Source organism: Megascapheus bottae, chromosome 11, assembly GCF_031878675.1.
Source record: "Megascapheus bottae isolate mThoBot1 chromosome 11, mThoBot2.hap1, whole genome shotgun sequence".
Lineage (NCBI taxonomy): Eukaryota > Metazoa > Chordata > Mammalia > Rodentia > Geomyidae > Megascapheus > Megascapheus bottae.
The window spans coordinates 53,283,768-53,308,176 of record NC_143519.1 but is presented as its reverse complement, the minus strand read 5'-3'; the positions used below and the strand labels follow the sequence as shown (position 1 = coordinate 53,308,176).

The 24,409-nt window shown below is 41.4% G+C and overlaps 3 protein-coding genes and 1 non-coding gene across 16 annotated transcripts in view; 3 read left to right on the top strand and 1 right to left on the bottom strand.

Moving 5' to 3' along the window:
* Supt20h (SPT20 homolog, SAGA complex component) overlaps positions 1 to 11,141 on the top strand; it is a 34,898-nt gene extending 23,757 nt beyond the window's left edge. For 3 of the 10 annotated variants that reach the window (XM_090342282.1, XM_090342288.1, XM_090342281.1), the window contains 5 exons: positions 1,984 to 2,039; positions 5,361 to 5,489; positions 8,423 to 8,528; positions 9,882 to 9,985; positions 10,682 to 11,141. In XM_090342282.1, coding sequence (XP_090198408.1) covers positions 1,984 to 2,039; positions 5,361 to 5,489; positions 8,423 to 8,528; positions 9,882 to 9,985; positions 10,682 to 10,816 — 530 coding nt within the window. In that variant the 3' untranslated portion in view covers positions 10,817 to 11,141. Of the gene's footprint in view, positions 1 to 1,983; positions 2,040 to 3,365; positions 4,338 to 5,360; positions 5,490 to 8,422; positions 8,529 to 9,881; positions 9,986 to 10,681 lie in introns of those variants that run through there. The other 7 variants (XM_090342290.1, XM_090342284.1, XM_090342286.1 and 4 more) reach the window with 5 other exon arrangements.
* Exosc8 (exosome component 8) lies at positions 11,137 to 19,711 on the bottom strand. Its single transcript, XM_090342291.1, has 11 exons — positions 19,678 to 19,711; positions 18,982 to 19,018; positions 18,683 to 18,746; positions 18,081 to 18,154; positions 16,635 to 16,680; positions 15,722 to 15,827; positions 15,590 to 15,635; positions 14,668 to 14,764; positions 12,973 to 13,093; positions 11,545 to 11,651; positions 11,137 to 11,275 (listed from the first exon to the last, which is right to left on the bottom strand). The coding sequence occupies exons 1-11, from the start codon at positions 19,692 to 19,694 to the stop codon at positions 11,160 to 11,162; spliced, it is 831 nt and encodes a 276-aa protein (XP_090198417.1). The 5' UTR covers positions 19,695 to 19,711; the 3' UTR covers positions 11,137 to 11,159.
* LOC150057084 (small nucleolar RNA SNORA42/SNORA80 family) lies at positions 18,352 to 18,479 on the top strand. Its single transcript, XR_016537181.1, has one exon. It is a non-coding gene; the product is annotated as a small nucleolar RNA SNORA42/SNORA80 family (small nucleolar RNA).
* A 1,235-nt stretch (positions 19,712 to 20,946) lies between the features above and the next one.
* Alg5 (ALG5 dolichyl-phosphate beta-glucosyltransferase) overlaps positions 20,947 to 24,409 on the top strand; it is a 28,239-nt gene continuing 24,776 nt past the window's right edge. Inside the window, exons 1-3 of one of the 4 annotated variants that reach the window (XM_090342275.1) lie at positions 20,947 to 21,088; positions 22,928 to 23,099; positions 23,764 to 23,810. In XM_090342275.1, the coding sequence (XP_090198401.1) occupies positions 21,023 to 21,088; positions 22,928 to 23,099; positions 23,764 to 23,810 (285 nt within the window). In that variant the 5' untranslated portion in view covers positions 20,947 to 21,022. Of the gene's footprint in view, positions 21,089 to 22,049; positions 22,138 to 22,927; positions 23,104 to 23,763; positions 23,811 to 24,409 lie in introns of those variants that run through there. The other 3 variants (XM_090342278.1, XM_090342279.1, XM_090342280.1) reach the window with 3 other exon arrangements.

Below are 24,409 nucleotides of genomic sequence, written 5' to 3'. Positions count from 1 at the left end.
TAATTTGTGAAGTGTTATGCCACAAGTATCTCATTTTAAAAGCCTTTGAAAGTCTTGAGTTTTTAATTATACCACACAGGATATCAACTTCTGTGACGAAACTTATTAATAAATGTATAAGTCTGTGCATGTTATATTCTTTTTCAAAACATTATAATAAAATGCCTTACTGCTATCCATGTGGTCATGGTCCAGGGGAGATAAATGTAGTTCCAAAGTATTTTTGTGCAAGAGAGGCAGTTAAAGGTCTAAATTCAGGAGGTAAGCCAGCGTGGTGGCTCATGCCTGTAATCCTAGCTACTCAGGAGGCTGAGATCTGAGGATCACAGTTCAAAGCCAGCCTGGGCACAAAAGATTATGAAACTCATCTCCAGTTAACCACTAGAAAACTGGACACTTCCAGTGGCTCAAAGGGTAGAGCAGTAGCCTTGAGCTGAAGAGCTCAAGGACAGCACACAGGCCAGGCCCAGAGTTCATGCCCCAAGACCAACAAAAAATAAATAAATTCTAGAGGCACACCATATTCATTTGAAGTCATGTTAGACAACTCACTATTTATAAGTTACCTTTGAATTGTGTCTTCTTCATAAATAAAATGGGGGTACTATTAGTGCTTTGTTTCATAGTTATTAAGATATAGAGAAGGGCTTGGCATTAACTATGGTTTTCAAAAATGAGACAAGAATCTCACTTGATAGCCCCAAGTGGCCTTAAATTCATGATCCTGTTGCCTTAGCCTCCCTTTTTTCTTTTTTCTTTCCTTTTTTTTTTTTTCAGTTGGTTGGTCCTGGGCTTGAATTTTGGGCCTAGGCATTTTATCTGAGCTCTTCGGGCTCAAGGCTAGCAGTCTACCACTTAAGACCCTGCACCACTTCCACTTTTCTGGCAGGTTTAATTGGAGGTAAGAGTCTCACAGACTTTCATGCCCAGGCTGGCTTTGAACCATGATCCTCAGATCTCAGCCTCCGAAGTAGCTAGGATTACAGGCGTGAGCCACCATCTATTATCTGCAAGATCATTTTTATATATTTAAAGAATTGTTTTAAAAAGTGGAGAAAGGGGTAAGGGATAGAGGAAGGAAGAAATAAATTATGTAACAAGGTTCTATGTGGCCCTCATAGCCCACATTATTAATAATAATTGTTAATAAATACTATTAATTAAAAAGTTTGCCTCTGGCTTAATTTTCTCTTTAATTTTATTTTATTTATTGGTGGTGTTTTTTGGTCGGTCATGGGGCTTGAATTCTGGGCCTGGGTGCTATCCCTGAGCTCTTTAGCTCAAGGCTAGTGCTCTACCATTTCAGCCACAGTGCCACTTCTGAGTTTCTGGTGGTTAATTGGAGATAAGAGTCTCGCAGACTTTCATGCCTCAGATCTCAACCCCCTGAGTAGCTAGGATTACAGGCACCCAACCTTGGCTTAATTTTGTGTACTGAGTTTTAGGGACATATTCGTAATTAAAAGAGCATTTTTTTCTCCTGAATGGATTTTATGCTTTCATACAAAATTCAACCAGTTCTTCAGTATTTTCATTGTCATTATAAAAGTAGCAGCAGTAGAAATGAGATTATTACATTACTTACTATATGTCATTAGGAAGTGTAAATGGATGCCAGTACCTGAAATGTATTAACACAACAGTAGTTTTACTTTGTTCATGGTGCCTACATAGTTTTAGGTGATTTTGTCAGTAGTGAGAATCATGAGAAAAGGTTTTGGCTTCACAATATATAAATATTTTGAACATCTAGTCTTGTAACCTTTGAAATATTGGTATTGATCAATATCTAAGAAAATTAGTTTTTTTGGATGTTTTAGAAGTATAGAAAATAAGCACACTTATGTAAAAGGTACATAACTGGTATATATATTAAAGTAAGTTTTTTTTGTGTGTGTGTGTTTGTGTGTGTGTATGTGTGTGTGTGTGTGTGTGTGTGTGTGTGTGTGCAGTTCCATTGTAACCATGGGTTTTATTTAACAGGTGTTCCATTTGGTTTAAAAAATACTTCAAATCTCAGGCCTTTAAACCTACTCCAGGTAAACTTGAAACACTACTTCTGATGAAAACTTTGTATTCTGGTTTTTTAAGAATATATATTTGTACATGTCAATATTGACATTTATATCCATTCCAAGCGTTTTAAAGGTGTGATTGTTGCTGCCTTTGTGTGGTCAAGTGGAAGAGAACATAGCCGTGTTGGGACCCCACTTATTAGATCCTGGCAAGAACTAGTTCTTCCAGTGTGGAGAGTTTACATCTACACCAGTGGAGATACAAACTTCATTCCTATCCCATATTTTCTGTATACTGTTTGCTTATAATAGATTTTGTGCTTTAAGAGTATATGGTCTTCATGTTCTTGCCCTGAGAAGAGTTACAGTATTTTTTTGTTAGATTGTTTTAGCTTTGTAGGATAGGATCTTGCTGTATATCTCAGGCTAGTAGTTTTCCTGCCTAGTTTTTGTTTTGTTTTGTTTTCCTGTTCTAGTATTATGGGTGTGTAGCACTGAGCCTTGCTGAGAGTATGATTTTCTTTTAATACTGTTCAGCATCTAGGAGTAGATATTAAATTGTAATCTAATTATAAATTACATGTAATCTTAAATTATAATATGTGTCTAATGAAGTTTTACTTATAATGTTATGTTGATGCATAGAAAGAGAAGACAGAATCTGTCCTGGTAATGTAGCTCATTTGCAGTAAAAAAAACAAGGCTTTGGGTTTAATCCTTACTATTGTAAGAAAAAAAGATAACAGATGGAAGTTTTTTTTTAGGGGGATGGGGGGTTGGGGATTATCAGCAAGGCAGTTTACTTTTTTACCGCAGGCAAGCACAATACGATGGAGAATTTAATGCACAGTGTGTATTTAGATAGTCTAAGTCTTGGGCCAGGAGCATGGCCTAGTGGTAGAGTGCTTGCCTAGCATGCATGAAAGAAGCCATGGATTCCATTTCTCAGTTAAACATACACAGGAAAAAAAGTGGGGGAGGGCAGAAGTGGTGCTGTGGCTCAAGTGTTAGAGAGCTAGCCTTGAGAAAGTCCAAGGACTGGCAAAAAAAAAAAAAAAAAAAAAAAGACAAAAAAAAAATAGAATGGTCTAGCTGTTATACTAGGAGTCTGATACTACTTGTTTGGAAAATGGATGGAATTAATCTGCAGAGGACTTAAAGGTAGACCTGAATATAAAGGTATGATGACAAGAAATGACAGAGCTATGGATTATTGGTACAACTCAGCCAACTTGGTATTCAAATACAACTAAATGCATAGTTGCCTTAGCACTAAAACTTAAACATATTCATAAACATGATGCAGTATCTGTGTATGTCAGCTGTTAATTACAAACTGTATATTTATAGTACAGACAAAGCTGAAGATTACATTGGCTTGGACAGACTACTTTTCCTGCATACTGCTTTTGGAGTTTTCTCTATGGAAGAATTTCTCTCACAGAATTTCTCATACTTGTAAGAGGAGTGAAAAACCTTTGATAACGTTGATTAAGGAACATTCAGGGGCCTGAAGTATGGCCTAGTGAGAGTGGCTAGCATGTAAACCATGGGTTCAGTTCCTCAGTAACACATACACAAAAAAAGCCAGAAGTGGTGCTGTGGCTCAAGTGCTAGCCTTGAGCAGAAAGTGTCCAAGTATAGCACCTACACTCTAAGTTCAAGCCCCTAGCACTGGTCAAAAAAAAAAAAAAGGAAAGGAAAGGAGCATTCATCTCATTGAGATAACTTTATTTCCCTACATTTACTCACTGGTGATTAAGGAAGGAAGCATGTGTTCAGTACAAGTTTACCACTCCCCCACCCCCCATTTTTTTTTTAAGTTCCCAGTGAGAGCTAATAATGTCTTCACACTAAATAGGAAATCTAATGCACTTTCTTTCCAGATTCAGAGTTCCTAACTATGCTACATTAAAATCCATGTGTTTTTTTATTGTTTTGTTTTGTTTTTTCTAGCTACAAAAAATTACTTGGGCTGGAAATGTAGTTTAGTGGTAGAGTGCTTGTCTACCATACATGAAGCCTGGGTTTGATTCCTCAGTGACACATAAAGAGAAAAAGCTAGAGGAGCTGGGAATTTGGTCTAGTGGTAAGAGTGCTTGCCTAGCATGCATGAAGACCCGGGTTCAGTTCCTTGGTACTACATATATAGAAAAAAGGCAGAAGTAGTACTGTGGCTCAAGTGGTAGAGTTCTAGCCTTGAGAAAGCCCCAAAGACAGTGCTCAGGCCCTGAGTTCAGTCCCCACGACTGGCCAAAAAGAGAGAGAAAAAACTAGAAGTGACTGGCTCAAGTGGTCGAATGCTAGACTTGAACAAAAGAAGCTCAGGGACAGTTCTGAGGCCCCAGGACTGGCAAAAAAAAAAAAAAAGCGGGGCAGGTGGGGAGGGGGGGTGGCAGGAGTAGGGCCTAGTGGTAGAGTGCTTAACTAACATGCATAAAGCCCTGGGTTCAGTTCCTTGGTACCACATACACAGAAAAAGCCAGAAGTGATGCTATGGCTCAAGTGACAGAGCACTAGCCTTGAGCAAAATTGTCCCAGGACTGGCAAAAAAAAAAAAAAAAAAGAAAGAAATAAAAAAAATTACTTTTTTCACAGCTTAATTTTTTTTCCTTTTATATATACTTTATATATTAGAGTTTATACTTGTCAAATTCTTTCTATTACACATAAGTGTGTATGTTTATTCCAGTTATGGCTTCTGCAATCACTATTTTTAACAATTAAAATTTTAGTGTAAGTGTCAGTATATTACTCATGATAAGGTGGAGATCAGAGAATCACAATTCAAGTGCAGCCTAAGCATAAAGGTTCACAGACTCCATCTCATCACACCTGTTACCCTCAGTGAATGGGGAAGCACAACTAGGAGAATGAAAGCTTAGGTTGGCCTGGGGGAGAAAGGATGGAGGCATGGCTCAAGTAGTAGAACACCTGCCTTATAAGGCACTAGGCTCTGAATTCAATCTTCAGTTTGGCCAAATAATAACAGTAATATATTTTAGGATCCAAAGTAATAACACTTTAAAAATTATTTCTAAGCACATCTTTCTAAGGTCAAGCAACTTGTTTTTTTCTGCAAGGAAAGGATTGTTCTGAGAGGTTTTGTGAGGGGTGTGTATGTGCATGTGCACACACATGCACCTAAGACTTGGGAGTGGTAGGTATGCACTCTGTTATCAACCTTTATCTACAGCCCTTGTTTTACTTTTAGTTCACCTCTTTCCTCAGCACCTCAGAGAGGGCCTGGCATATAATCAAAGCCCTACTAATATTTGTAGAATATTTCATGTAAAACATAAATGCAAACATGAGTGACTAATTCTTGTTTGTATTCTTGAATAGCTTCCTGGTGGTTCGCTCATTTTTAACACCCTCCAGCAACAGCAGCAGCAGCAGCAGCAGCAGCTCTGTCAATATGCACATCAACCTCAGCAGCCCACAACTCCTAGCCCTCACCAGCCAGGGGAGCAGGTATGGGTTTTTTTAACCCTTACCTGTACTTTTGCCATAGAATTTAGGACATACTCTTTACATATTTGAAGTGGTTGTATTTGATTTGTTGAAACTAACATTTCCTATATTTTTATTAGCAGTAGTAGCCATCAACTATTGAATATCATTCTGAATAGATGCATCCATCTTACACAGTAGGAATAGGGTTCAGATAAATAACTTAACCCATACTATAGTTCATGGAAGAGCCAGGCTTTCTACTTTTATGACACATGTATTTTCTACCCAATCTTGCCATTGGGATATTACCTCTATTATGATAATGGGAACATAGACAAGCCAATACTATACATAGTAGACAATAAAATTGAGTAAGAGCTGTGTCAACTAAAGTAGAAAGACTACTGCTATCAAACACAAATATTTCTGAACTTTGACTGTGCTCTGTAATCACCTGGAAACTGAGAAGACTGATCCTGGACCCCATCCCCCCAATTTTTCTTAGCTCACAATTAAAAATATTAAATATTAATGATCAGTTCTTTGGACAAGTTCTCAGTCACCTTGCAGTGGATAAAGTTCATCCTTTATTTCCTAGAAAGGATATACTCACAATTTTTATTTATTCCTAATACATTAAGGATTACTTGACTAATAAAATGTATTTGTTTTCTTTAAATTTATATGTAGTATTAAATTTATATGTAGTAAAATATATCAAAATTTACCATTTTGGAAGGTGGCTCTGTGACTCAGGTGGCATGAGCAGTAGCCTTGAGCTGAAGAGCTCAGGGACAGCACCCAGGCCCAGAGTTCAAGCCCCATGACTGACAAAGCAAAAACAAACAAAAAATTTACCTTTTTAATTGTTTTTGAGTGTGTAGGTTGATAGTATAAAAGATATTCACATTTTACCACAAATTTCTAGAACATTTTAAAACATCTTTTTTGTTGTTTTGCTCTCCGGGTAGGGGGCGTGGTTTGGTTTAATTTTGGCAGTCATTGAAGAAATACTCCCAAGTACAAGTCTTAAAATTTATTATCTTTCTTCAGTGAAAATACTTCTGTGTCTTATCTTGCTTTTATATTTTGAGAAGTCTAATGCCATGTAAATATCTTGCTTTTGTAAGGATGTTTATTTTAGTCGTTTTGCCTAGAGGTCTTTCTTTATCTACAGAGTTTAGTATTTTTAGTTTATCTCAATGATATTTCCATATCTTCCTTATGGGCCCTTTAATGCATAGATTTAGGTCTGATTTATTTCTCTTAATGCTTTCTTTTTGTGTGTGCTGGTCCTGGAGCTTTTTAACTTGGCCTAGCGCTGTCCCTGAGCTTTTTTGCTCAAGGATAAGTAGTATTCTACCACTTGAGCCACAGCTGCACTTTGGGCTTTTTGGTGGTTCATTGGAGATAAAAGTCTTTCGGATGTCTTTGTCCTGGCTACCTTCAAACTGTGCTGCTCAGAAGGCTCCTGAGTATAGAATTATAGGAATAGGAGTGAACTTGCCATGCCCAATTCTCTTCAACAATTTATCTTGTTCCTTAAGTATCTTACAGCAGAATCTGACATTATTGGGTTAAGACCTTTTCTGTTCTTTTTTTTTTTTTTTTTGCCTTTACTGAAGTTTGAACTCAGGGCCTCACATTTGATCATTTTGCTTGCTAGATTGACGCTATACCACTGGAGCCACATATTTCAACACTGCTTTTTGCTAGTGACTTTGGAGATGGAATCTAGCAAATTTCTCTGCTTCAACTGACTTTGAACTATGGGCCTTCATATCTTGGCCTCCCGAGTAGTTAGGATTATAGATATAAGCCACTGGTACCAGACTCCGCCCCCCCGCCCCCCCCAGTCCAGGGCCTTGAACTCAGGGACTGAGCACTATCCTTGGGCTTTCTCAAGGCTAGAGAGTTCTACCACCTGAGCCACAGCACCACTTCCGGCCTTTTTTTTTTTTTCAATGTATATGGTATTGAGGAATCAAACCCAGGTCTTTGTGCATGCTAGGCAAACATCTACCACTAGGCCAAACTCTCGGCCCCTGGTACCTTACTTTTTAAAAAGCATTTAATGTTACTCATTTCCTTTTCAGTACTGCTTAAGCTTCTTTACACAAACTTTGGTATATTATCTTGTTTTTTATTCCCTAGAATGTTCTGTAATTTGTAAGGTCCTCTTTGAATGGGCTGTACACATGATTGTCAAACATTTGGGCATTTCCAGATCTGTTTCTAGTTTAAATCACTGTAGTCAGAAAACATGCTGTGATCTTTAGTTAGTTGAGGTTTGTTTTATGACCCAGAAAAAAGTCTGTTTTCATCTCGTATTCTGTGTCAGAGCACATTGTGTGATGGTGGTACTCAGGTGTTGGTTGATGTTTTGTATTTTACAATCCTTTTGAATCTACTAGTTTTTCCCCTCTAGATTCCCAGGTATCCTGTTCATAGACATTCATACCAACTCCACCTGAGGTCACTTTTTTTTTTTACTTTACAATCTGTATGACTTCAATTTTCTGAGTTCTGCTGGCTAAGACATTCGAGTACTGAATTTCAGTGTTTGAAGGCTTTATAAAAAATGTTTTAGTGACGCTTTATTTGGGGCGGCAGACAAGAAAGTTCCTCACAGTTATAAAGACAACACTTTCCTTAGTGCTCTGTCCTCAATATGTACAATAAATAGATTGATTTTTTTGGCATAACAACAAAAAAAAGTTACTCAAAAAAGAATTCCTAGGGATTAGACTACAGCATCAAACAATACAGATTCACTTCTAAATTATTTTTTTAATTCTTGTTAATTGTACTTACTTATGTAGACTTTCCCTTGTTATTTTTGTACAATTCCTAATGTGGATTTTTTTTTTCCCTTCACCCAGTTAAAAAAAAAATCTTTCACCAACTCAGTTTTTTCTCTGTGTCTTTTTTTTTTTTTTTTCTTAATTCAGGGTTCTGAACAAGGTTCAGGTAGCCAAGAACAGGCCTTATCTGCTCATCAGGCCGCTGTTATTAACCTTACTGGCGTAGGAAGTTTTATGCAGTCACAGGCAGCTGGTATGTATGGGCTTTGCTTCATAAACTGGGGTTACTAAAAGCACCTTAAGCTATTTGGGATCTCACCACTTACCGTATTTTCATTTGCTTTCCTTGTAAGCAGTAATGGGTAAAATGTAAAGATTAAAGACTAAGGGCTAGCTGAAATTTTGTCATAAATCTGACAGCTGATTCAGAGCTTTGACTTATGTAAGACAGTAGTTGCTTTCCTAATGGTACAGTTTATTGGAAAAATTTTATATAATTAGTGAACTTACAAAAGTAGCTAACTAGCTTTTAATCTTCCAGAATTACCTTAATTTACACTTTTCCTAAATACTTGAGGCCACATTTCCCTATTTCTGCATACTCTTGCCTCATCATAGCTTTTGATTTCATGACCTAAGTCTTCATGGGTCAGTATGTAAGCCTATAAGCCACTTGTCACTTGTGAAAAAAGAAATGACTGTCAATTGCTTTCAACAGTAAATAGTAAAGGAAGATAATAAATATTCTCATAGACAATAATTTGAACTCTACATTTATCCAGAATGAGTAATCCCATGTATAAGATAGATTTGATAATTTGAAGATATTTGATGAGTAAACGTATCAACATTATAGCACTATGCGTTTAGCACTGTGTCTTTGGATTTCTGTTCAACTTCATTTCTGAATGTCTAAGTCCTTTTAGGTGAAATAATAAGGTCTTTCTTTAAAAATAAGTAAATACCAAGTTCTAATTAGAACTAATTTTCCAAATGGAAGTTTATATATACTTCTAGTACACACATCATGCATTTTCCAAAATAACTGTTCTATAACCTAGTGGAAAAAACCCCTTAGGGCAAAATATCATGAGAATATTTCTAGCTCTGAGCTCGTCACTAATTACATTGAGTAGTAATTCTGAAAACATAGACATAACTTATCTGTGTTACATGAGGGTTCCTGTCAGTTGAACAGTAATAAAATAGTATTTGAATATCACTATCAATACTGATATTATCCCATCCTTTATTTAAAGCCTTGTATATACTTCTTGTTACAGTAGTTTGAACTTCTGTTCTCTTTCACATTTCATTGGGTGTATTGAAGAATAATGTGGTTTAAAAGAGCTTTCCTTGAGGCACAAGGATATCCAGTGCCTTGGCACATGTGTTCTCCCTTCTTTCTATATGTTCAGAGCCCTATAATCAGCAGTATCCTCAACTAACAGGAGACTAAATTTACTCCAAAATGTCTGCTATTTTATACTTAAAAGATTAATCATGCTGCTAACCTTTTCTATTTCATTTTCTATGTTGTCCTTTTCTAACCTCCAGTAGCCTTCAAACTTTTTGACTGTCCTGCTTTCCCCCTTCTCCTCTGTAGTGTTGTCTCAGCTTGGCTCTGCCGAGAACAGACCTGAGCAAAGCCTTCCTCAGCAGAGATTCCAGCTCTCCTCTGCCTTTCAGCAGCAGCAGCAACAGATACAAGTAATCTAGCAACTTCACTATGACTACATAAGATGCTCAGCTCTACAAGTGCCTCAGATATCTTGCATTAGGTTTAGCTTAATGACAATTCAGAATATAGTAATTGATGAGTAACTTAATAAAAGTCTGATATTTCAGTCAACTTGGAACACTAAATGTATTTAAACTCTTAGATTTTACTCCCTGCCTAACGCAATATGCTTGAAGTGCTGGTGGGTGGCACATCAATGTACATCTAAGTGTGAAGGATATTTTGAAATAGTCCACTTACTAACTTTCCAATATTGTGCTGCAGAAGTGTTTCTACTAGATGTCACACTATTATTTTATACTATATTAGTAAATGTTAGACCAACAGCATATTAGAGTTGACAGTATTCAGAGTGGTTTTTAACTTTTCTGTAAACTGTCACTGAAAAACAAAATGTTAACTGAAGTTGCTGAGTTACTGCAATAGAGACTGGCAGAGCTAAGTAACACAAATTGTGAAGTTTGCAAAGAATCATTTTTAAAGCTCTCAGCAGGCTTCTGTGCCACTGGTGCTGTTTGTGCATTGTCTTGATGTGTTATAGTCCTTTTTTGTTATCTTGGTGCTTTCTCCCTTTTGGTTTTATGGTTTTCATCTCCCAGGAAAGCACCTTTCCCTTCCCTTCCCTGCCTGCAATGAAAATAACTAGATTTTCCCCTCTTTTGCAGCAGTTGCGATTCTTGCAGCATCAAATGGCTATGGCAGCGGCAGCAGCAGCACAAACAGCACAGCTACATCGTCATCGACATTCAGGCAGCCAGTCAAAAAGTAAAATGAAGAGAGGAACATCAACTACTCCCTAAGTCTGAGATTTTTCTCTTTTTTAAAAAACACAAGAGCATTACTCAAGCTTTTTCTACTTCTTTGTTTTATAAGGTGTATAAACTTTATACAAAAAGCACAACCCTGTGTGGGTATTTTTTTTTTTTTAATAAAAGCAGGGAAATGGTTTAACTAGGGGTTAGTTTGCCTAAGTTGTTGCTTTTTAACATGGTTTCACTGTATGTACTTACGTATGCAAGTGACCTAAGAAACAGCAAAAACATTTTTCAGAAGAATGTAATTTGGTATTTATTTAGTATAAAAAGTTTGTAGACAGAGTAAAAAATACAGTTTTTACAAATTTTTTGAAAATGTGGTGGCTGTTTATTTGGGTTTCATACTCTTAATTACTTCATCCATTAGCTTTTTTACTTCTTTGTGTCTTGTAACAGCACGGCTCATACAGTCCTGAAGTTTAGCTCCAGTTAGTCCACTTCCACCTGAAAAACGCCAACACTTAATCTTCCTTGGATTTATAAAACTTACAGATCAAATTTTTAAAACTTTGATGTGAATAAGTGATAAAATCTGCAAGCTAGATTTTCCCAACACCTCCAAGTTTTTCACTTGTGCTATAAATTTAAGAACCACTGATATAAATTTATCTTGAATTAGCTAATACACAAACATCCACATTCCATCTAGCCATCTTTAAAGCCCACAGTGAATATGCATCTCTATCACATAAGTTGAAGCTGAAGTGACATGCCTGGTTTGTGAAGACAACAGAGCCTGCTTTCTTCGTCCATTACTACTGTTAAAGTTCCAGTTGCCAGATGTTCTTCTTCTCCAGTAGGGTCAACTATTAGCAAAGTACTATTTAAGAAAAAAAAATTATATGTTGGCAAAGTGCTGTATATTTTTTTAGGTGTAGGTTATCAATTAATGAAACAGATTTTACTCTAAGCATAATGGACACAATACTTGAATTTTAGTTGAGGTTATGAGGAGCTGAAAGAGGAAAAAAGTTTAAGCAATTTGTTTAAAAAAGAAAAATTAGTGGCTCTTAAGTTGTTGGCAAATGCTACCGAGTGTAAGAATGCAAAATTAAGGTTACATAGGCAGCCAGACACTTATAGCTCACACGTGTAATCCTAGCTCTCCAGGAAGCTAAAGTCTGGAGGGATATAATCTGAAACCAGCCCAGGCAGAAAAGTCTTAGGCAATCTTTACAATTAACCTGCCACTACCAAAAAAAAAATTACATAGGAATAGTAAACCAGTAGGAATAAGGAAAGCACAGAATTATCCACATTAGGATTTTTTTTTCTGGGGGGGGGGGAGGGTTAGGGGCTTGAACTTGTGCCCAAAGTTCAAAATCCCCCTGAAAGACCACAAGAAACAAAGAGCCATTTATTAGCAAGCTCGAGCTTGGTCCTCCGCACCTTAATAACCTGGGGGCCCCCAAGGACAGAATTAGCACAGCTTTTATAGTACAGAATAAACAAGTTTTTAGTTTTTGTTCTCACAGCCTCTTGTTTTAGTTAACCTTTACATAGGGACATTCCACAATTTCTTACCAGTTTTGATGTTATGGTTTCCCACAGAAGTTTAGTTTTAGATGTCCTTGCTAGCTGTGGAACACAGCTGTTATCCTACAGATTACCTTTGAACATCCTTGCTAGGTCCTCTGAATAAACAACAAATGGAGCATCTCACAGTTTTTCTGAGAAGAAATGGGATTTCTCAGACTTAACTCTTACAGATGGAGGCTGTTTTAACAAGATGGATTCAGTCTAGCTACATTCAGTTTTGCTACTGCCCCTCAAACTCTGGCCAGGGCGCTGTCCCTGAGCTCTTCAGCTCAAGGCTACCACCCTACCCTGAGCCATAGCCCCACTTCCTGTTTTCTAGAGGTTAACTGGAGATAAGAGTCTCACGGATTTGTATTGCCTGGCCTGGCTTTGAACCATAATCTTCAGATCTCATCCTCCTGAATAGCTAGGATTACAGGCATGAGCCAATGCCCCCGGTGTTAGGATGCTTTCGAAGTGGAAAGGTTGACTAGAAAAGTAAGACTGTCCAGAGCAAACAAAGATGTTTGATCATCCTGGAAACTGGAGTTAGCTGAATAACAAGCCATTAATTATCTTAATCTTGAATACAATGTGTTTTAAAATACATTTAATTAACTTACTCATCAAACACAGCAAAGGAAGTTGCAACTGGATGTGTTCTAATAGTCAAGTAACTTTTCTTCTTTAAATTAACTTGTGCTAAACCAGTTTCTTCATTTATAGTGACTTCAGGCAGCTGTACTAGAAAAGAGCAAGTATGTAAATTAAGTAGAGACTTGCACCTAGTTTCTGTGCTTCCTTAACTCACTTTTCCCTTTTATTTGTCCAGAGCATCCTTTAAAAAAAAAAAACCAAAAACTTTTGCAGCTGGGTACCAGTAGTTCATATCTATAATCCTAGCTGCTCAGGAGGCTGAGATCTGAGGATTGAGGTTTGAAACGAATGGGGCAGGAAAATCTGTGAGACTCTTAAAAATTCTTACCTCAAAAGCCAGTAGTGTAGGTGTAGCTCAAGTGATAGAGTTCCATCCTTGAGTAAAAGCTCAGGGACAGTGCTCAGATCCTAAGTTCAAGCCCCAGGAACAGCACTCCCTCCCATTCCCCCCCCCAATCATAGAATACTGAGTGGCTTTTTTTTTTTTTTTTTTAAGAAATCAAAAGTCTGCTACTCTATATATACCAGGCACCGTTTTTAACATTTTCACTATCTTTTAGTCATCAACATAATAAATCGAATACCGTCATTCCTATTGCAAATAAGGAACCTCAGCAGTGACATAAGATTCAAATTTTAAGTACATTCTTTAATTACTGCTATTATTGTAACACTGTACATCTGATACTTATTAGTGGCGATTTTGTTTTTATGTTGTTGGTTGGGTTTGAGATTTTTGCTTTTGAAGCATGGTCTTAATATATAGCCAAGAACTTCAGTCCTCCTGACTGACTGAAGCCTCCAGAGTGCTAGACTTAGAGGCACAGGCCCCATGCAGAACTTAAATTAGCTGTACTGTCAATTCAGCAGTGAAATGACAGGGAATATGCACAAGAACTTGAATACCTGAAAAGTCTACCTAAACTCCTTACTAAGAAACTACTATTCAAACTAACATTTAGGCAAGGTGCCTAGTATCTTACCCCTGTATCCCAGCTACTCAAGAGGTGGAGATTCGGAGGATCACGGTTCCAGACCAGCTGGGGCAAAAGGTTAGCAAGACCCCATCTCAAAAAGAAAAGAAAAAAGTATGATGGCATATGATAGATGTGATTGTAATCCCAGCGACTGGAAGGCTTAAGTAGAAGGATCACAGTCCAAAGCCAGCCATGGACAAAAACATGAAAGCCTATCTGAAAAATCACTAACACAAGTGTCAGAGGCATGGCTCAAGTGGAGAGTGCCTACCTAGCAAGCTGGATGCCCTAGGTTCAAACACCAGTGATCCCCACCCAGAAGTAGTTTCTGGCCTTACACATAAGACAATAGAATCCATCTTCTGGAAATACGTAAAAGAACCTGAAGAACACTTGTTCCCTATTTTCTCTAACCACCTAGACTAATGAGAACTCTCATTCCACCGTAACAGTGCTATTTGGGGAAGGATTGTAGTCCCAACCAACAGATGAATGCAACACTGCTAAAGGCCTTCTCATCCGTACTTTTGGGAGATCATGTCAGTAAGTCAGCTCATTACTTTGAAACCCATGATCTCAAATAAGAACCTCTAAAAGTTTTCAGTGAATGAACAGCAAACATTTACTAAAAGCAACACTGACTCATTAGTGGGAATACTGCCTTTTATTTGTGGTTATACTTACCATTTTTTAGAGCTGCTAACAGGGCAAATGTACAGGCATCCAAAATGTTCCCATCATAGTCGAGGCAGATGAGATCACAGTATAGAACCCAAGCAAGCTAAAACAAAGAGTTTACATAAAAAATAAAAGCTTCTGATACGTAGCATGTTGTGTCTGCTTACATTTAAAACCAAGGCCTAGACGCTTCTAAAAATATTTTACTTTATTAACTAGAAAACAAAGGAGAGGTGTCTTTATACTACCAACTGGACTTGGCCATTTCCCTCAAGGCAGCTAAAAAAGTACAGGGCAGGGGCTGGAGTTAGGCCTAGCGGTAGAGTGCTTGCATGAAGACCTGGGTTCAATTCCTCAGTACCACATACAAAGAAAAGCCAGAAGTGGTGTTGAGGAAAAAGCCCAAGGACAGTGCTTAGGCCCTGAGTTCAAGCCCCAGAACCAAAAAAACAAATACAGGGCATGTGTATGCTTGCTGCTAGATCTGCATATGAAGGAAATGCTTTCACAAAGCCCTAACTGAAGTTCCAAAATACCTTTCCACAGAAACCTTTGTAAGGAAAAACAGGCTGTAAACACTCATCTAAATCTAGCAGGAAAATATTCACTAGGTCTTAAGCTAATTCTGAATTCAACTGATTTAACCTTAAACACAGTCACAATCAAAAGTGATGTGCTATAAGGAATAACATACGAATGTTTGTTTTTAGGAAGACATGATGGTGAATTGTAAAATACAGCATGACTTTTTTTTTTTTTAATGCCCAGAATTCCACACGAATTCTCCACATTTTAAGGCTCCTGTGGTTAGATTTCCTGGTTTACTTTCACTCATGCATGAGCACACATACATGCACGCACATGTGTATACACACCCACACTCACTTCAAAATTAGTAAAAGGTCACTGCTGCTCTGTGCTTTCTTACCTTTCCTGGAGAAATGCACAAGTCTTCTTTCTGAATTATCTGTGAACTTGATTTAATGACAAAGCACAGTAAATGAAAGGTGAAAAAACATTAGAAAGCGAATGCAGTAAAATGTCATTGTGACAGTCTTACTTTTCAATGACATCTGCAATGAACTGGCTAGCCACTTGGGCTTCTTCTCCTGGAGGTCCAGCCCGGAATCGCGATGAACACAGAGGTGGCAGGTCCACATTAGGGACTGAAAGAAATACTGCAGCTGAGAACTAAACTACTCCTTCTGGCTCAATTTCAGCTATAGCCAAGTGCAGTGGCCTTGGGCATGTAACCTTACTTACTCCTAGTATGAAAAGAAACTTATGCTTTTCTCATGTGAGGCCTTAATCCCGAATCTATTACAAAACGTGTGATTTCTTTCAAAATACCCAAATCTTAACAAGATAGCCACTCTACTCTCACCCAACTTTTTTTTTTTTTTTTTGCATTTAAAAAAACCATTAATTTCGGGCCAGGAGTGTGGCCTAGTGGTAGAGTGTGCTTGTTTGCCTAGCACAGTGAAGCCCTGGGTTCGATACCTCAGTACCACATATACAGAAAAAGCCAAAAGTGGTAGGGCATTACCCTTGATAAAGCCCAAAGACAGCACTCAGGCCCTGAGTTCAAGCCTCAAGACTGGCAAATAATAATATTTTTTTGATTTTTTTTATTAAAGAATTTATTGACAATAATAATTTTTAAAATGCTAGTTTCTCCCAGAAAGAACTGATGCTCCAAGACAAGAAATAGATCATACAGAAATTTAAAATGAACCTGAGTACAGAATTTCTAAGGTTATAAAGATAACCCATTCACTAAAAAAAGATAACCCCCTTCCTTGGTTTGCTAGGTTAAATTCAAAAAATTATCATTGAGTATCACTTGATACACATATAGAAAACTTGGGGAGCAAGCATTATTCCTCCTATTTACAAATTACAAAGATTACACCTATTAGCATTGAATGTGTTAAGGTAAATTTGTGTTACAATTATAAAATCTTTCACCTTACCTACATATCCTTTATCAGGGGCATCTGTTGGTGGTGCAGCAAATTCCTACAGAAGCAAACAAATTTTTTAAAAAACACCTAAAAATTGTGAGGACATTCTGGCTGTCATTATGGAAGGCTTTCCCAACGACCCTTTCAGCTAATGAGCTACCGTATCACAAGCACCTGTGCATGAGGAACTCTATCAGGGTCTGAAGGAATTGGCACTCACAGTAACTGCTGATAACAACAGTCTACAATTGAGCACAATGTGCTGCTTACCAACACTGCCGGGGGCCCTTTTAGATAGCTGGGCTCAGTAGTGCACAGCTGTCATTCCAGCCAGGACGGGAAGCATAAATAGGAGGAAGGATCTAGGTCTAGGCCAGCTCTGCCTAGCATGCTCAAAGCCCTGAGTTAAAACCCCCAGTCTGCCAGAAACATAAAATTTAGTCAATAGAGCTTTCAGACCTCACTACTTAGAAGCCAAGAATTTGAATAGAATCTACTAGTAACACTTGATTCTGCTATATTTAGGGCCTAGTCATTGTCAGAAAAGGTCTGCAGTTGCTAGCCTGTTCAAATGGCAGACCCATACTTTAGTTGTAGAAAGATGTCGAGCAAGTTACTAATTCCTCACCTATTAAACAGGGAGAATAGCACTGCCTATTCCTAAACACTACTACTGAGGGTCATAAGATGTGATGTCATAAAACCTGGCAAGAGTATCACCTCAACCTTGGTTAAATAACAAAATAAGGTACTAAAAAATGCATGTTAGTGAACCTCACCTGTTGAACAGAGATGGACACTGGATAATTCTGTAAAGCACCTAATCAGGTGCCTGAAACCAGTACTTAGTAATGCTACCTACTATTCCTCAAATTTCTTTTTCAAGCAGTCTTATAAGGACATCACTGGCCAAAGGGATGCACTGTAACATCTAAATTTCTAAAATTATTTAACTACATTCTTCTATGTGTGCCCCAGTACAAGGATTTAAACTTGGGGCCTCATGCTTGCTTCCTCACAGCTGGCATTCTGTCCCTTAAGCTACTCCTCCAAAAAAAAAAAAAAAAAATTCTAGCTTTTTTTTGGCTGGTTAATTACAGATAGATTTTTTTTTTTTTTGCTCAGAATGGTTTCAAACTGTGAACTTGTAGGTGTCAACCTCCTGAGTGGCTAGGATTACAAGTGTGAGCTGTTGTCACTTGTCCCATTGTTACTACCTTAAAGCAGCAGCATTTCAGTCATCTGAAGATGTTAAGTTAGTGAAAATGACACATGTGCTGGAGGTGAAGCTTAAAGGGAGAGCACGTGCCTAGCAAGTACAAAGCCCCAATTTTGAATTCCAGCACCACTCACAGACACAAAAATCACTGTTTAACCAACAACAGAGCTGTAAGTGTATATTACAGTCTAATAGATATTGGCAACTCAAACATCAATGCAAATGATTAAACCTACCGCTTTAACTCCACAAATTACTGTAGTATTTCCCAGCTTGACTAAAGCAGAACCATCTGCTGTAGAAATTGAACCTGAAAAGATACGTACAGTATTAAAAGTATATTTTTAATGGAAAAAGGCACAGAATTATTTACACAACTGTTTTTGTTTGCTATGTATGATTACCTAGTACCACATCACAGCTGCCTATGAAATTTTATACCAAGCTGAAGTTGCTGATTCTAAAGCATGGTTGCTATTAAAAACTAATGTTTAAGAATATTTTGCAGCCATGAGTTGGATTTATGGCAGGCCTGCTTCCCCTAGGTCTTGTCCTATGCCAGACCAAACTGTGATCTTGAACCATTGCCTGGTCTCTACCTGTGGGCTACTGGCACTGAATGGGGTTGCACAGAGGAAAAAACAAAACAAAACAATAATTTGCTCTCCATGAACCTGAGCTCCTTTCTTAAGTCACAGAGCTGTTGTACAGACCAGATTTCTAACACAATACACCAGATCCCACAGACATGGTAGACTTTGCATGAAAAACTGCTTCAGCAGACCAGAAGCTGAAGCCACCGGTATCACAGTGGAGAAATAGGAATGGATCTTTTTACCTATGTTGACTGTTGTGGTTCTAAATTCACCAAGTTCTCTCCCATCTGGACGGCAGTTTTCTTTCTAAAGGATTAACAAAAGAAGTAACTGTACATATATATTTACATAAACAAGGGGAAACTAAACCTCATTAAGATGAATGGGGCAAAATTTGTCGTTAAGAGACACATCTCACATCGTTATTAAAATGAAATGTAGCTCCAAGTGGTAAATGGGCTTGACCTGAGTTCAAGTCACAGTACCAGCAACCCCCCCCCAAAAAAGTAAATAAATAAAAAGGCGTAAACGATGTGCTCACCAGAAATCTCCTGTAATACTCCAGAGGCTCCACAGTCCTGAAACATGTTAAAAATCACATTATCAACGTTAATGCTGGTAAATATAAGCCCACGACTACTAGCGCTGAAAGATACGGTGTAAATGTCCTAACCCTGCAACTGACTTTTCATTCTGAATCCTCGTTGCCGTTTCTAGCAATGAGAAAATGTAGATAGCCTTGTGTGTGTGGGGGGGGGGGGGGGTAAAAATCACTTTAGGGTGTCGGGAAGTCCCAAATTCTCTTGACATCATACAGCCAGACAGCTTTCAGATGAACTCGCGGAGTCTGTCGGTCATCCGCTCGGGAGGGGCCACCCGGCCTCCCCGGGATGGAACGACGAAGAGCCTTCACTTCCAGAGAGGACTGGCAGCTACGATACGGGGCCCGGGGCGGCGGGGACGGAGTGAAGAACCCCCCCGTGCGCGCGCCCCCGCGGCGCGCGCGCCCTCCCCGCCCCCCTCCCCCCCCCCCCCCGGGCGGCCGTCCCCGTCCGGTCCTCTCGCCCCACGTGGGGCCCAGGCCGCTTTCCCAGGCCGCGTCCCTGTGTGCGCTCCCGCCAGCCGCTTCCCTGGACGGGGTCGGAGCAGCGTCGGCCCCCAAGTTAGAGGCTTACAACTAAACATCAAAGGACGCTGCTGAGACTCAACCCCAAGCCGAAGACCCGCCGACACTCACTTGAACCCGGCCGCCATCTTCCCGCCCGCGCGCCGCGCCTGCGCAGACCGCCGCGCCTGCGCAGACGCCGCCGCCGCCGCCGCCACCGCACTTTCGACAGGCAGGCAGGCCTCCTTTGCCGAAGGCCCCGCTGGGCTTGCCTCCCCACCGCCAGGCCGGCCGCCCCCGGCCCCGCCTCCCTCCATCAGATATCCCGGTCGAGCAGCCCTTCTCAGTTTCTAGTCTGACACGTATTTTGACGAATCTGCTGCTGAAAGAAATGTCGGGTTTGGCTTAGTGGGTAGAGTGCTTGCCTAGCATGCACGAAGACCCAGGTTGAATCCCTCGGTACCTCATACATAGAAAAACCCCCAGAAGTGGGGCTGTGGCCCAGGTGGTAGAGCGCCAGCCTTGAGAAAGTCTAAGGACAGGGCTCAGACATTGAGTTCAAGCTCCAGGACAGGCAAAAAAATGTCGCTTAGGATCCACTGAGGCCGCAGGGAGGGGTAGGGTATGGAGCATCCTTCCTGTGCAGACCTTCCCGGACTCCTCCGTGAGAAACACGAGCCTTCCCATGCCTCCAGAGACAGCACTGCCAAAGAAGACACCCAATCCAATCCTCAAATATCTCATCAGCACACTCGACCCCAAGCCGTGCCTATTGTTCATCACCGATTCATGAGCTGGGCTTACTGATTAGTCAATCCACATTTTAGAGATGACAATGACTCCTGCATAATCCTGTGGTGGTAACTAACGCTAGTGCATTGCCCGCTTAAGATGGTTTCAGTGGTCGGCGTTTTATTTTAATATATATATATATATCTGTAATCCGTGCAATATACTTATTAGGAAAATGGAGGAGAACAGAAAAGGAATAGACTGGACTCGATTCCCCAACAGGCTAGGACTGTGCTGTGTGTTTCCAGCGAGGGGCACAGTCCCTCTTCCCTGGGGTAGAGAGGTTGTAGGGAGGGCTGGATTTGGGATCAGGCTTCTGTGGGTCTTAACCAAAAAGCAGGAGGAAAAAAAAAATAGGCTATCATCTCCTGGGGGGGGTGTGTGTGTGTGAAGGGGCCAAGAGTGATGCCTTAGGTCTAGCCCAAGGTCAGAGTGACCTCACGTCCCTGCCGCAGTCCCTCCTGCGCCTCGCCTCCGCGGCCGCGCGGGGGCGCTGCGGGCACGCGGCCGGCTCGGGTCGAGGAGCGCTCCGGCCGCCGGGGGGCGCTGCTGGCGGCGGGCAGCCTCCCCGTGGCGGGGGCGGGGCTCCGCGGCGCGCTTCCGCGTGTGTGGATTCGCGGGATAGGGTGCGGGGTGGCACGGACCGGCGGGCGGGCGGGCGGGCGCCGGCGGCCCCGCGCGGAGGATGGCTCCGCTCCTGCTGCAGCTGGCGGTGCTCGGCGTGGCGCTGGCGGCCACCGCCCTGCTACTGGTGAGCACCGGGAAGGGGGACCCGCGCGGCCTGCACGCGCACGTGGGGCCCCGCACCCTATCCCTGGGCGCCCTGCGTCCCTCGCCCCCCACCCCACCCCCGACCTGCCCCCACCCCGACTGGCCTCCCTCGCCCCGGGTGCTGTGGACACGCGCCCAGCTGGCCTTGCAGTCTGCGCCCTGGCCCCCTCCCACACTCCGCGACACGGATCGGTGGATCCGGAAGGGACGCGGGGGGCGCAGGCCCCAAGCTGGCACCCTCTGCCCCACGACGGTTCCGTCACCGGTGCTTTGGGCAGAGACAAGACGTTGTCAACGCCGGCTGGTCGGGGCGGGGGGCTGCGGGGGCCAGGAGCTTGAACTCTCTGCCACTTCACTCGTCAGGAGCCCACCAACCCTTTGGTAAGGGAGGGGATTCCAGCCTCCTTGGCATCGGGTGTGCTGCTGAAACACCCAGCCCTGTCCCCAGAGGGCTTAGGGACCGTGGCACAGAGGGGTGGGGGCCAAGGCGATGCGCCTTTGGTTTCCATCTGGGTGAGAGGGGGAGTCCCCTTTCTCTTACTGGTGTGTCTTCCCTCCTTCAGGGTGGGCCTTCCTTTGAATCTGGGCCCCCAGATTGACAGGTTGTAGCCACAGAATTTGATTCTCCTAGTTTGATCATCAGGGCACTTTTAGTGAGTTACTTAGTTAGTTATTTAGGCCTGTTCTGGGACTTGAACTCAGGGTCTGGGTGCTATCCCTGAGCTGCTTTTGCCCAAGGCCAGCACTCTTACCACTTGAGCCGCAGCACCACTTCCAGCTTTCTTTAGTAGTTTATTGGAGATAAGTCTCAAGGAGTTTTTTGTTTTTACTTGAGTTGGTTTTTTTTTCCCCTCCCCTTTCCTCAAGGCTAGTACTCTTACCACTTTGAGCCACAGCTCCACTTATTTTCTGGTGTTTAATTGAAGATACGAGACGACTTTCTTGCCTGGGCTGGCTTCGAACCACAATCCTCAGATGTCAGCCTCCTGAGTAGCTAGTTGGATTATTTTTAAAGAAAACATTTTAGCTGTAAGTCATATTTGTTTATGTAGGAACCCCTCCTGTAAGCCTCCAGATTCATGCATGTAATCCTAGCTATACAGGAGCCTGAGATCTACCACCTGCACTTGTCCTCGTGCATTTTTGTGGCTACTCTAGTATGCCTTCGCCCCACAGGTGCTTGTATGGAGCAGGTGAGGGGGAGATGTGCAGATTTAATTGAGTCGCTGTGTGTTCTCCTCTACCCAGTGGCTCTCCTTTCTGTTCTCCTCCACCCAGTGGCTCTCCTTTCTGTTCTCCTCCACCCAGTGGCTCTCCTTTCTGTTCTCCTCCACCCAGTGGCTCTCCTTTCTGTTCTCCTCCACCCAGTGGCTCTCCTTTCTGTTCTCCTCCACCCAGTGGCTCTCCTTTCTGTGCCTTACCTTTTTGTGTGGCTTGTACACTAATATTTATGCATATTATACACACACACACACACACACACACAGCAATACTAAATGACTTTATTCATCGTTTTGGCAATTACACCACACTATGGGGCAAACAGTCAGAGGCCAGAGGCTTGGGGAAGAACAGGAGAGAAGGCAGTGTATCCTAAAGTCTTCACACCTACCTAATGGAACCAAACACGATTGTTAGGTCAGAAAAGAGACTCAGGAGGGGCCTGGCTAATTGGAGTCCTCTCTAGACCACTATCAATGAACCAAAAAGTAAGAATGAAGTCTCCATTAAAAAATGGATAAATGACCAAGTTCTATCAGGAACAGATATTTCTAAAAGAAGCATACCATAATTTCTTGACATGCATGTCTGCATCTAGATTTCCGTTGTTGCATTTGTAACTGCTGCCAAAATGCCAGCACTCCACCGACATGAAGAAGAGAAGTTCTTTATGAATGCTAAGGGCCAGAAGGAACCTCTACCCAGCATATGGGACCCCCCGACCAAACAGCTCTCTGTTGTTGTGCCTTCATACAACGAAGAAAAGCGCTGTAGGTACTATTCGATGTGTATGTGTGTCTGTTTGTCTTGGTGGAGGTGGGAGTCTTGAACATAAAGCCAGGGTACTCTGTTTAACTTGCTGTTCAAGGCAGGTGCTCTAGCACTTGAGCCATCCATACCTCTTCTTCTTGCTCTTGCTAGTTAATTGTAGATAAGAGTCTCTTGGGCTTTCCTTCCAGGGCTGGCAATGAGCTATGATCTTCAACTCTCAGCCTCCTGAGTATTAGGGTTCTAGACATGAGCCACTATTGTGTACCCTTGATTTCTTGATAAGGGATGATTTGGGGAAGAAAAGGAAATTTAAAGTGTCTGACTTCACCGTGTTTGAAGATGGCTGGCATGAGAGCCTGGTTGATAACTGTGAATCAGAATGGAAACGATTGTCAGAATAAATAGAAGCAGCATCCTGAGGTATGGAACTGAACTGTTAGAGAAAAGATAATCTGGAAGGGTGGATCAGGTGGCACAGCGCCTGCCTGAGAAATGATAAGCAAAATACTCACAAAGCAGACATTCCAGATGTGAATAGCCCAGGGGAACATTGTAAAAGGGCTTGTTAGGTCATTGGGACTTTTTCCCTATGTAAATGGAGTGTGCTGAGGCCTGCATAACCCATTTTCAAAAGCCATCTTTGATGTGTTTTTTTTCTTCAAGTGCCTGTGATGATGAATGAAGCCCTGGGCTACCTGGAGAAGAGACAGGTACTATGCTTTCTCTTCCCCTGTGATTTCTCCAGTTCAGGCCAAACCAGGCTCCCAGAAATGGAGCCCCAGCCACACATACTATGAGAGGCCGGCCCAGCCAACCCCTGACCTCTGACCCCTGAGCTGCCCTGCAGGTCAGTGGCTGCACCAGTGGGGAGACAGCAGGGAGTGGCCCGCACAAACCAGGAAGCTGTAGAGTGTCTGTGGCAGCGCAGGCCAGCTTTACTTCTATGACCCTTTTTAAAAGGAGGTTTTGTGGGGGTTTTTTGGTAAAGTTTCTAGCTTTATATTTTTCAAGAGTTCATATTTCATATTGCTGCTTAAAATTCCTAAATGTTAAATATACCTTAAGGCTGTGTTTTTAAATTCTTAACTGTTAAGACTCTATGGCTTGATTGGTACAGAGTTAAAGGTGCAGTGGCTTACACCTATAATCCTAGCTACTCAGGAGGCTGAGCTCTAAGGATCCGGGTTTGAAGTCAGCCCCGAGCAGAAAGTACTTGTGAGACTCTTTATCTCCAATTAAGCACTCAAAAACCGGAAGTGGCTCTGTGATTCAAGTGGTACAGTGCTACCTTGAATACAAAGAGGCTCAG

Coding starts and splice junctions, on each gene's coding strand:
- Exosc8 (XM_090342291.1), bottom strand. Junction 18,747..18,981: donor AGTATTACAGGAGATTTCTG/GTGAGCACATCG, acceptor TTAATCCTTTAG/AAAGAAAACTGCCGTCCAGA. Junction 15,828..16,634: donor CCCTGATAAAGGATATGTAG/GTAAGGTGAAAG, acceptor TATTTCTTTCAG/TCCCTAATGTGGACCTGCCA.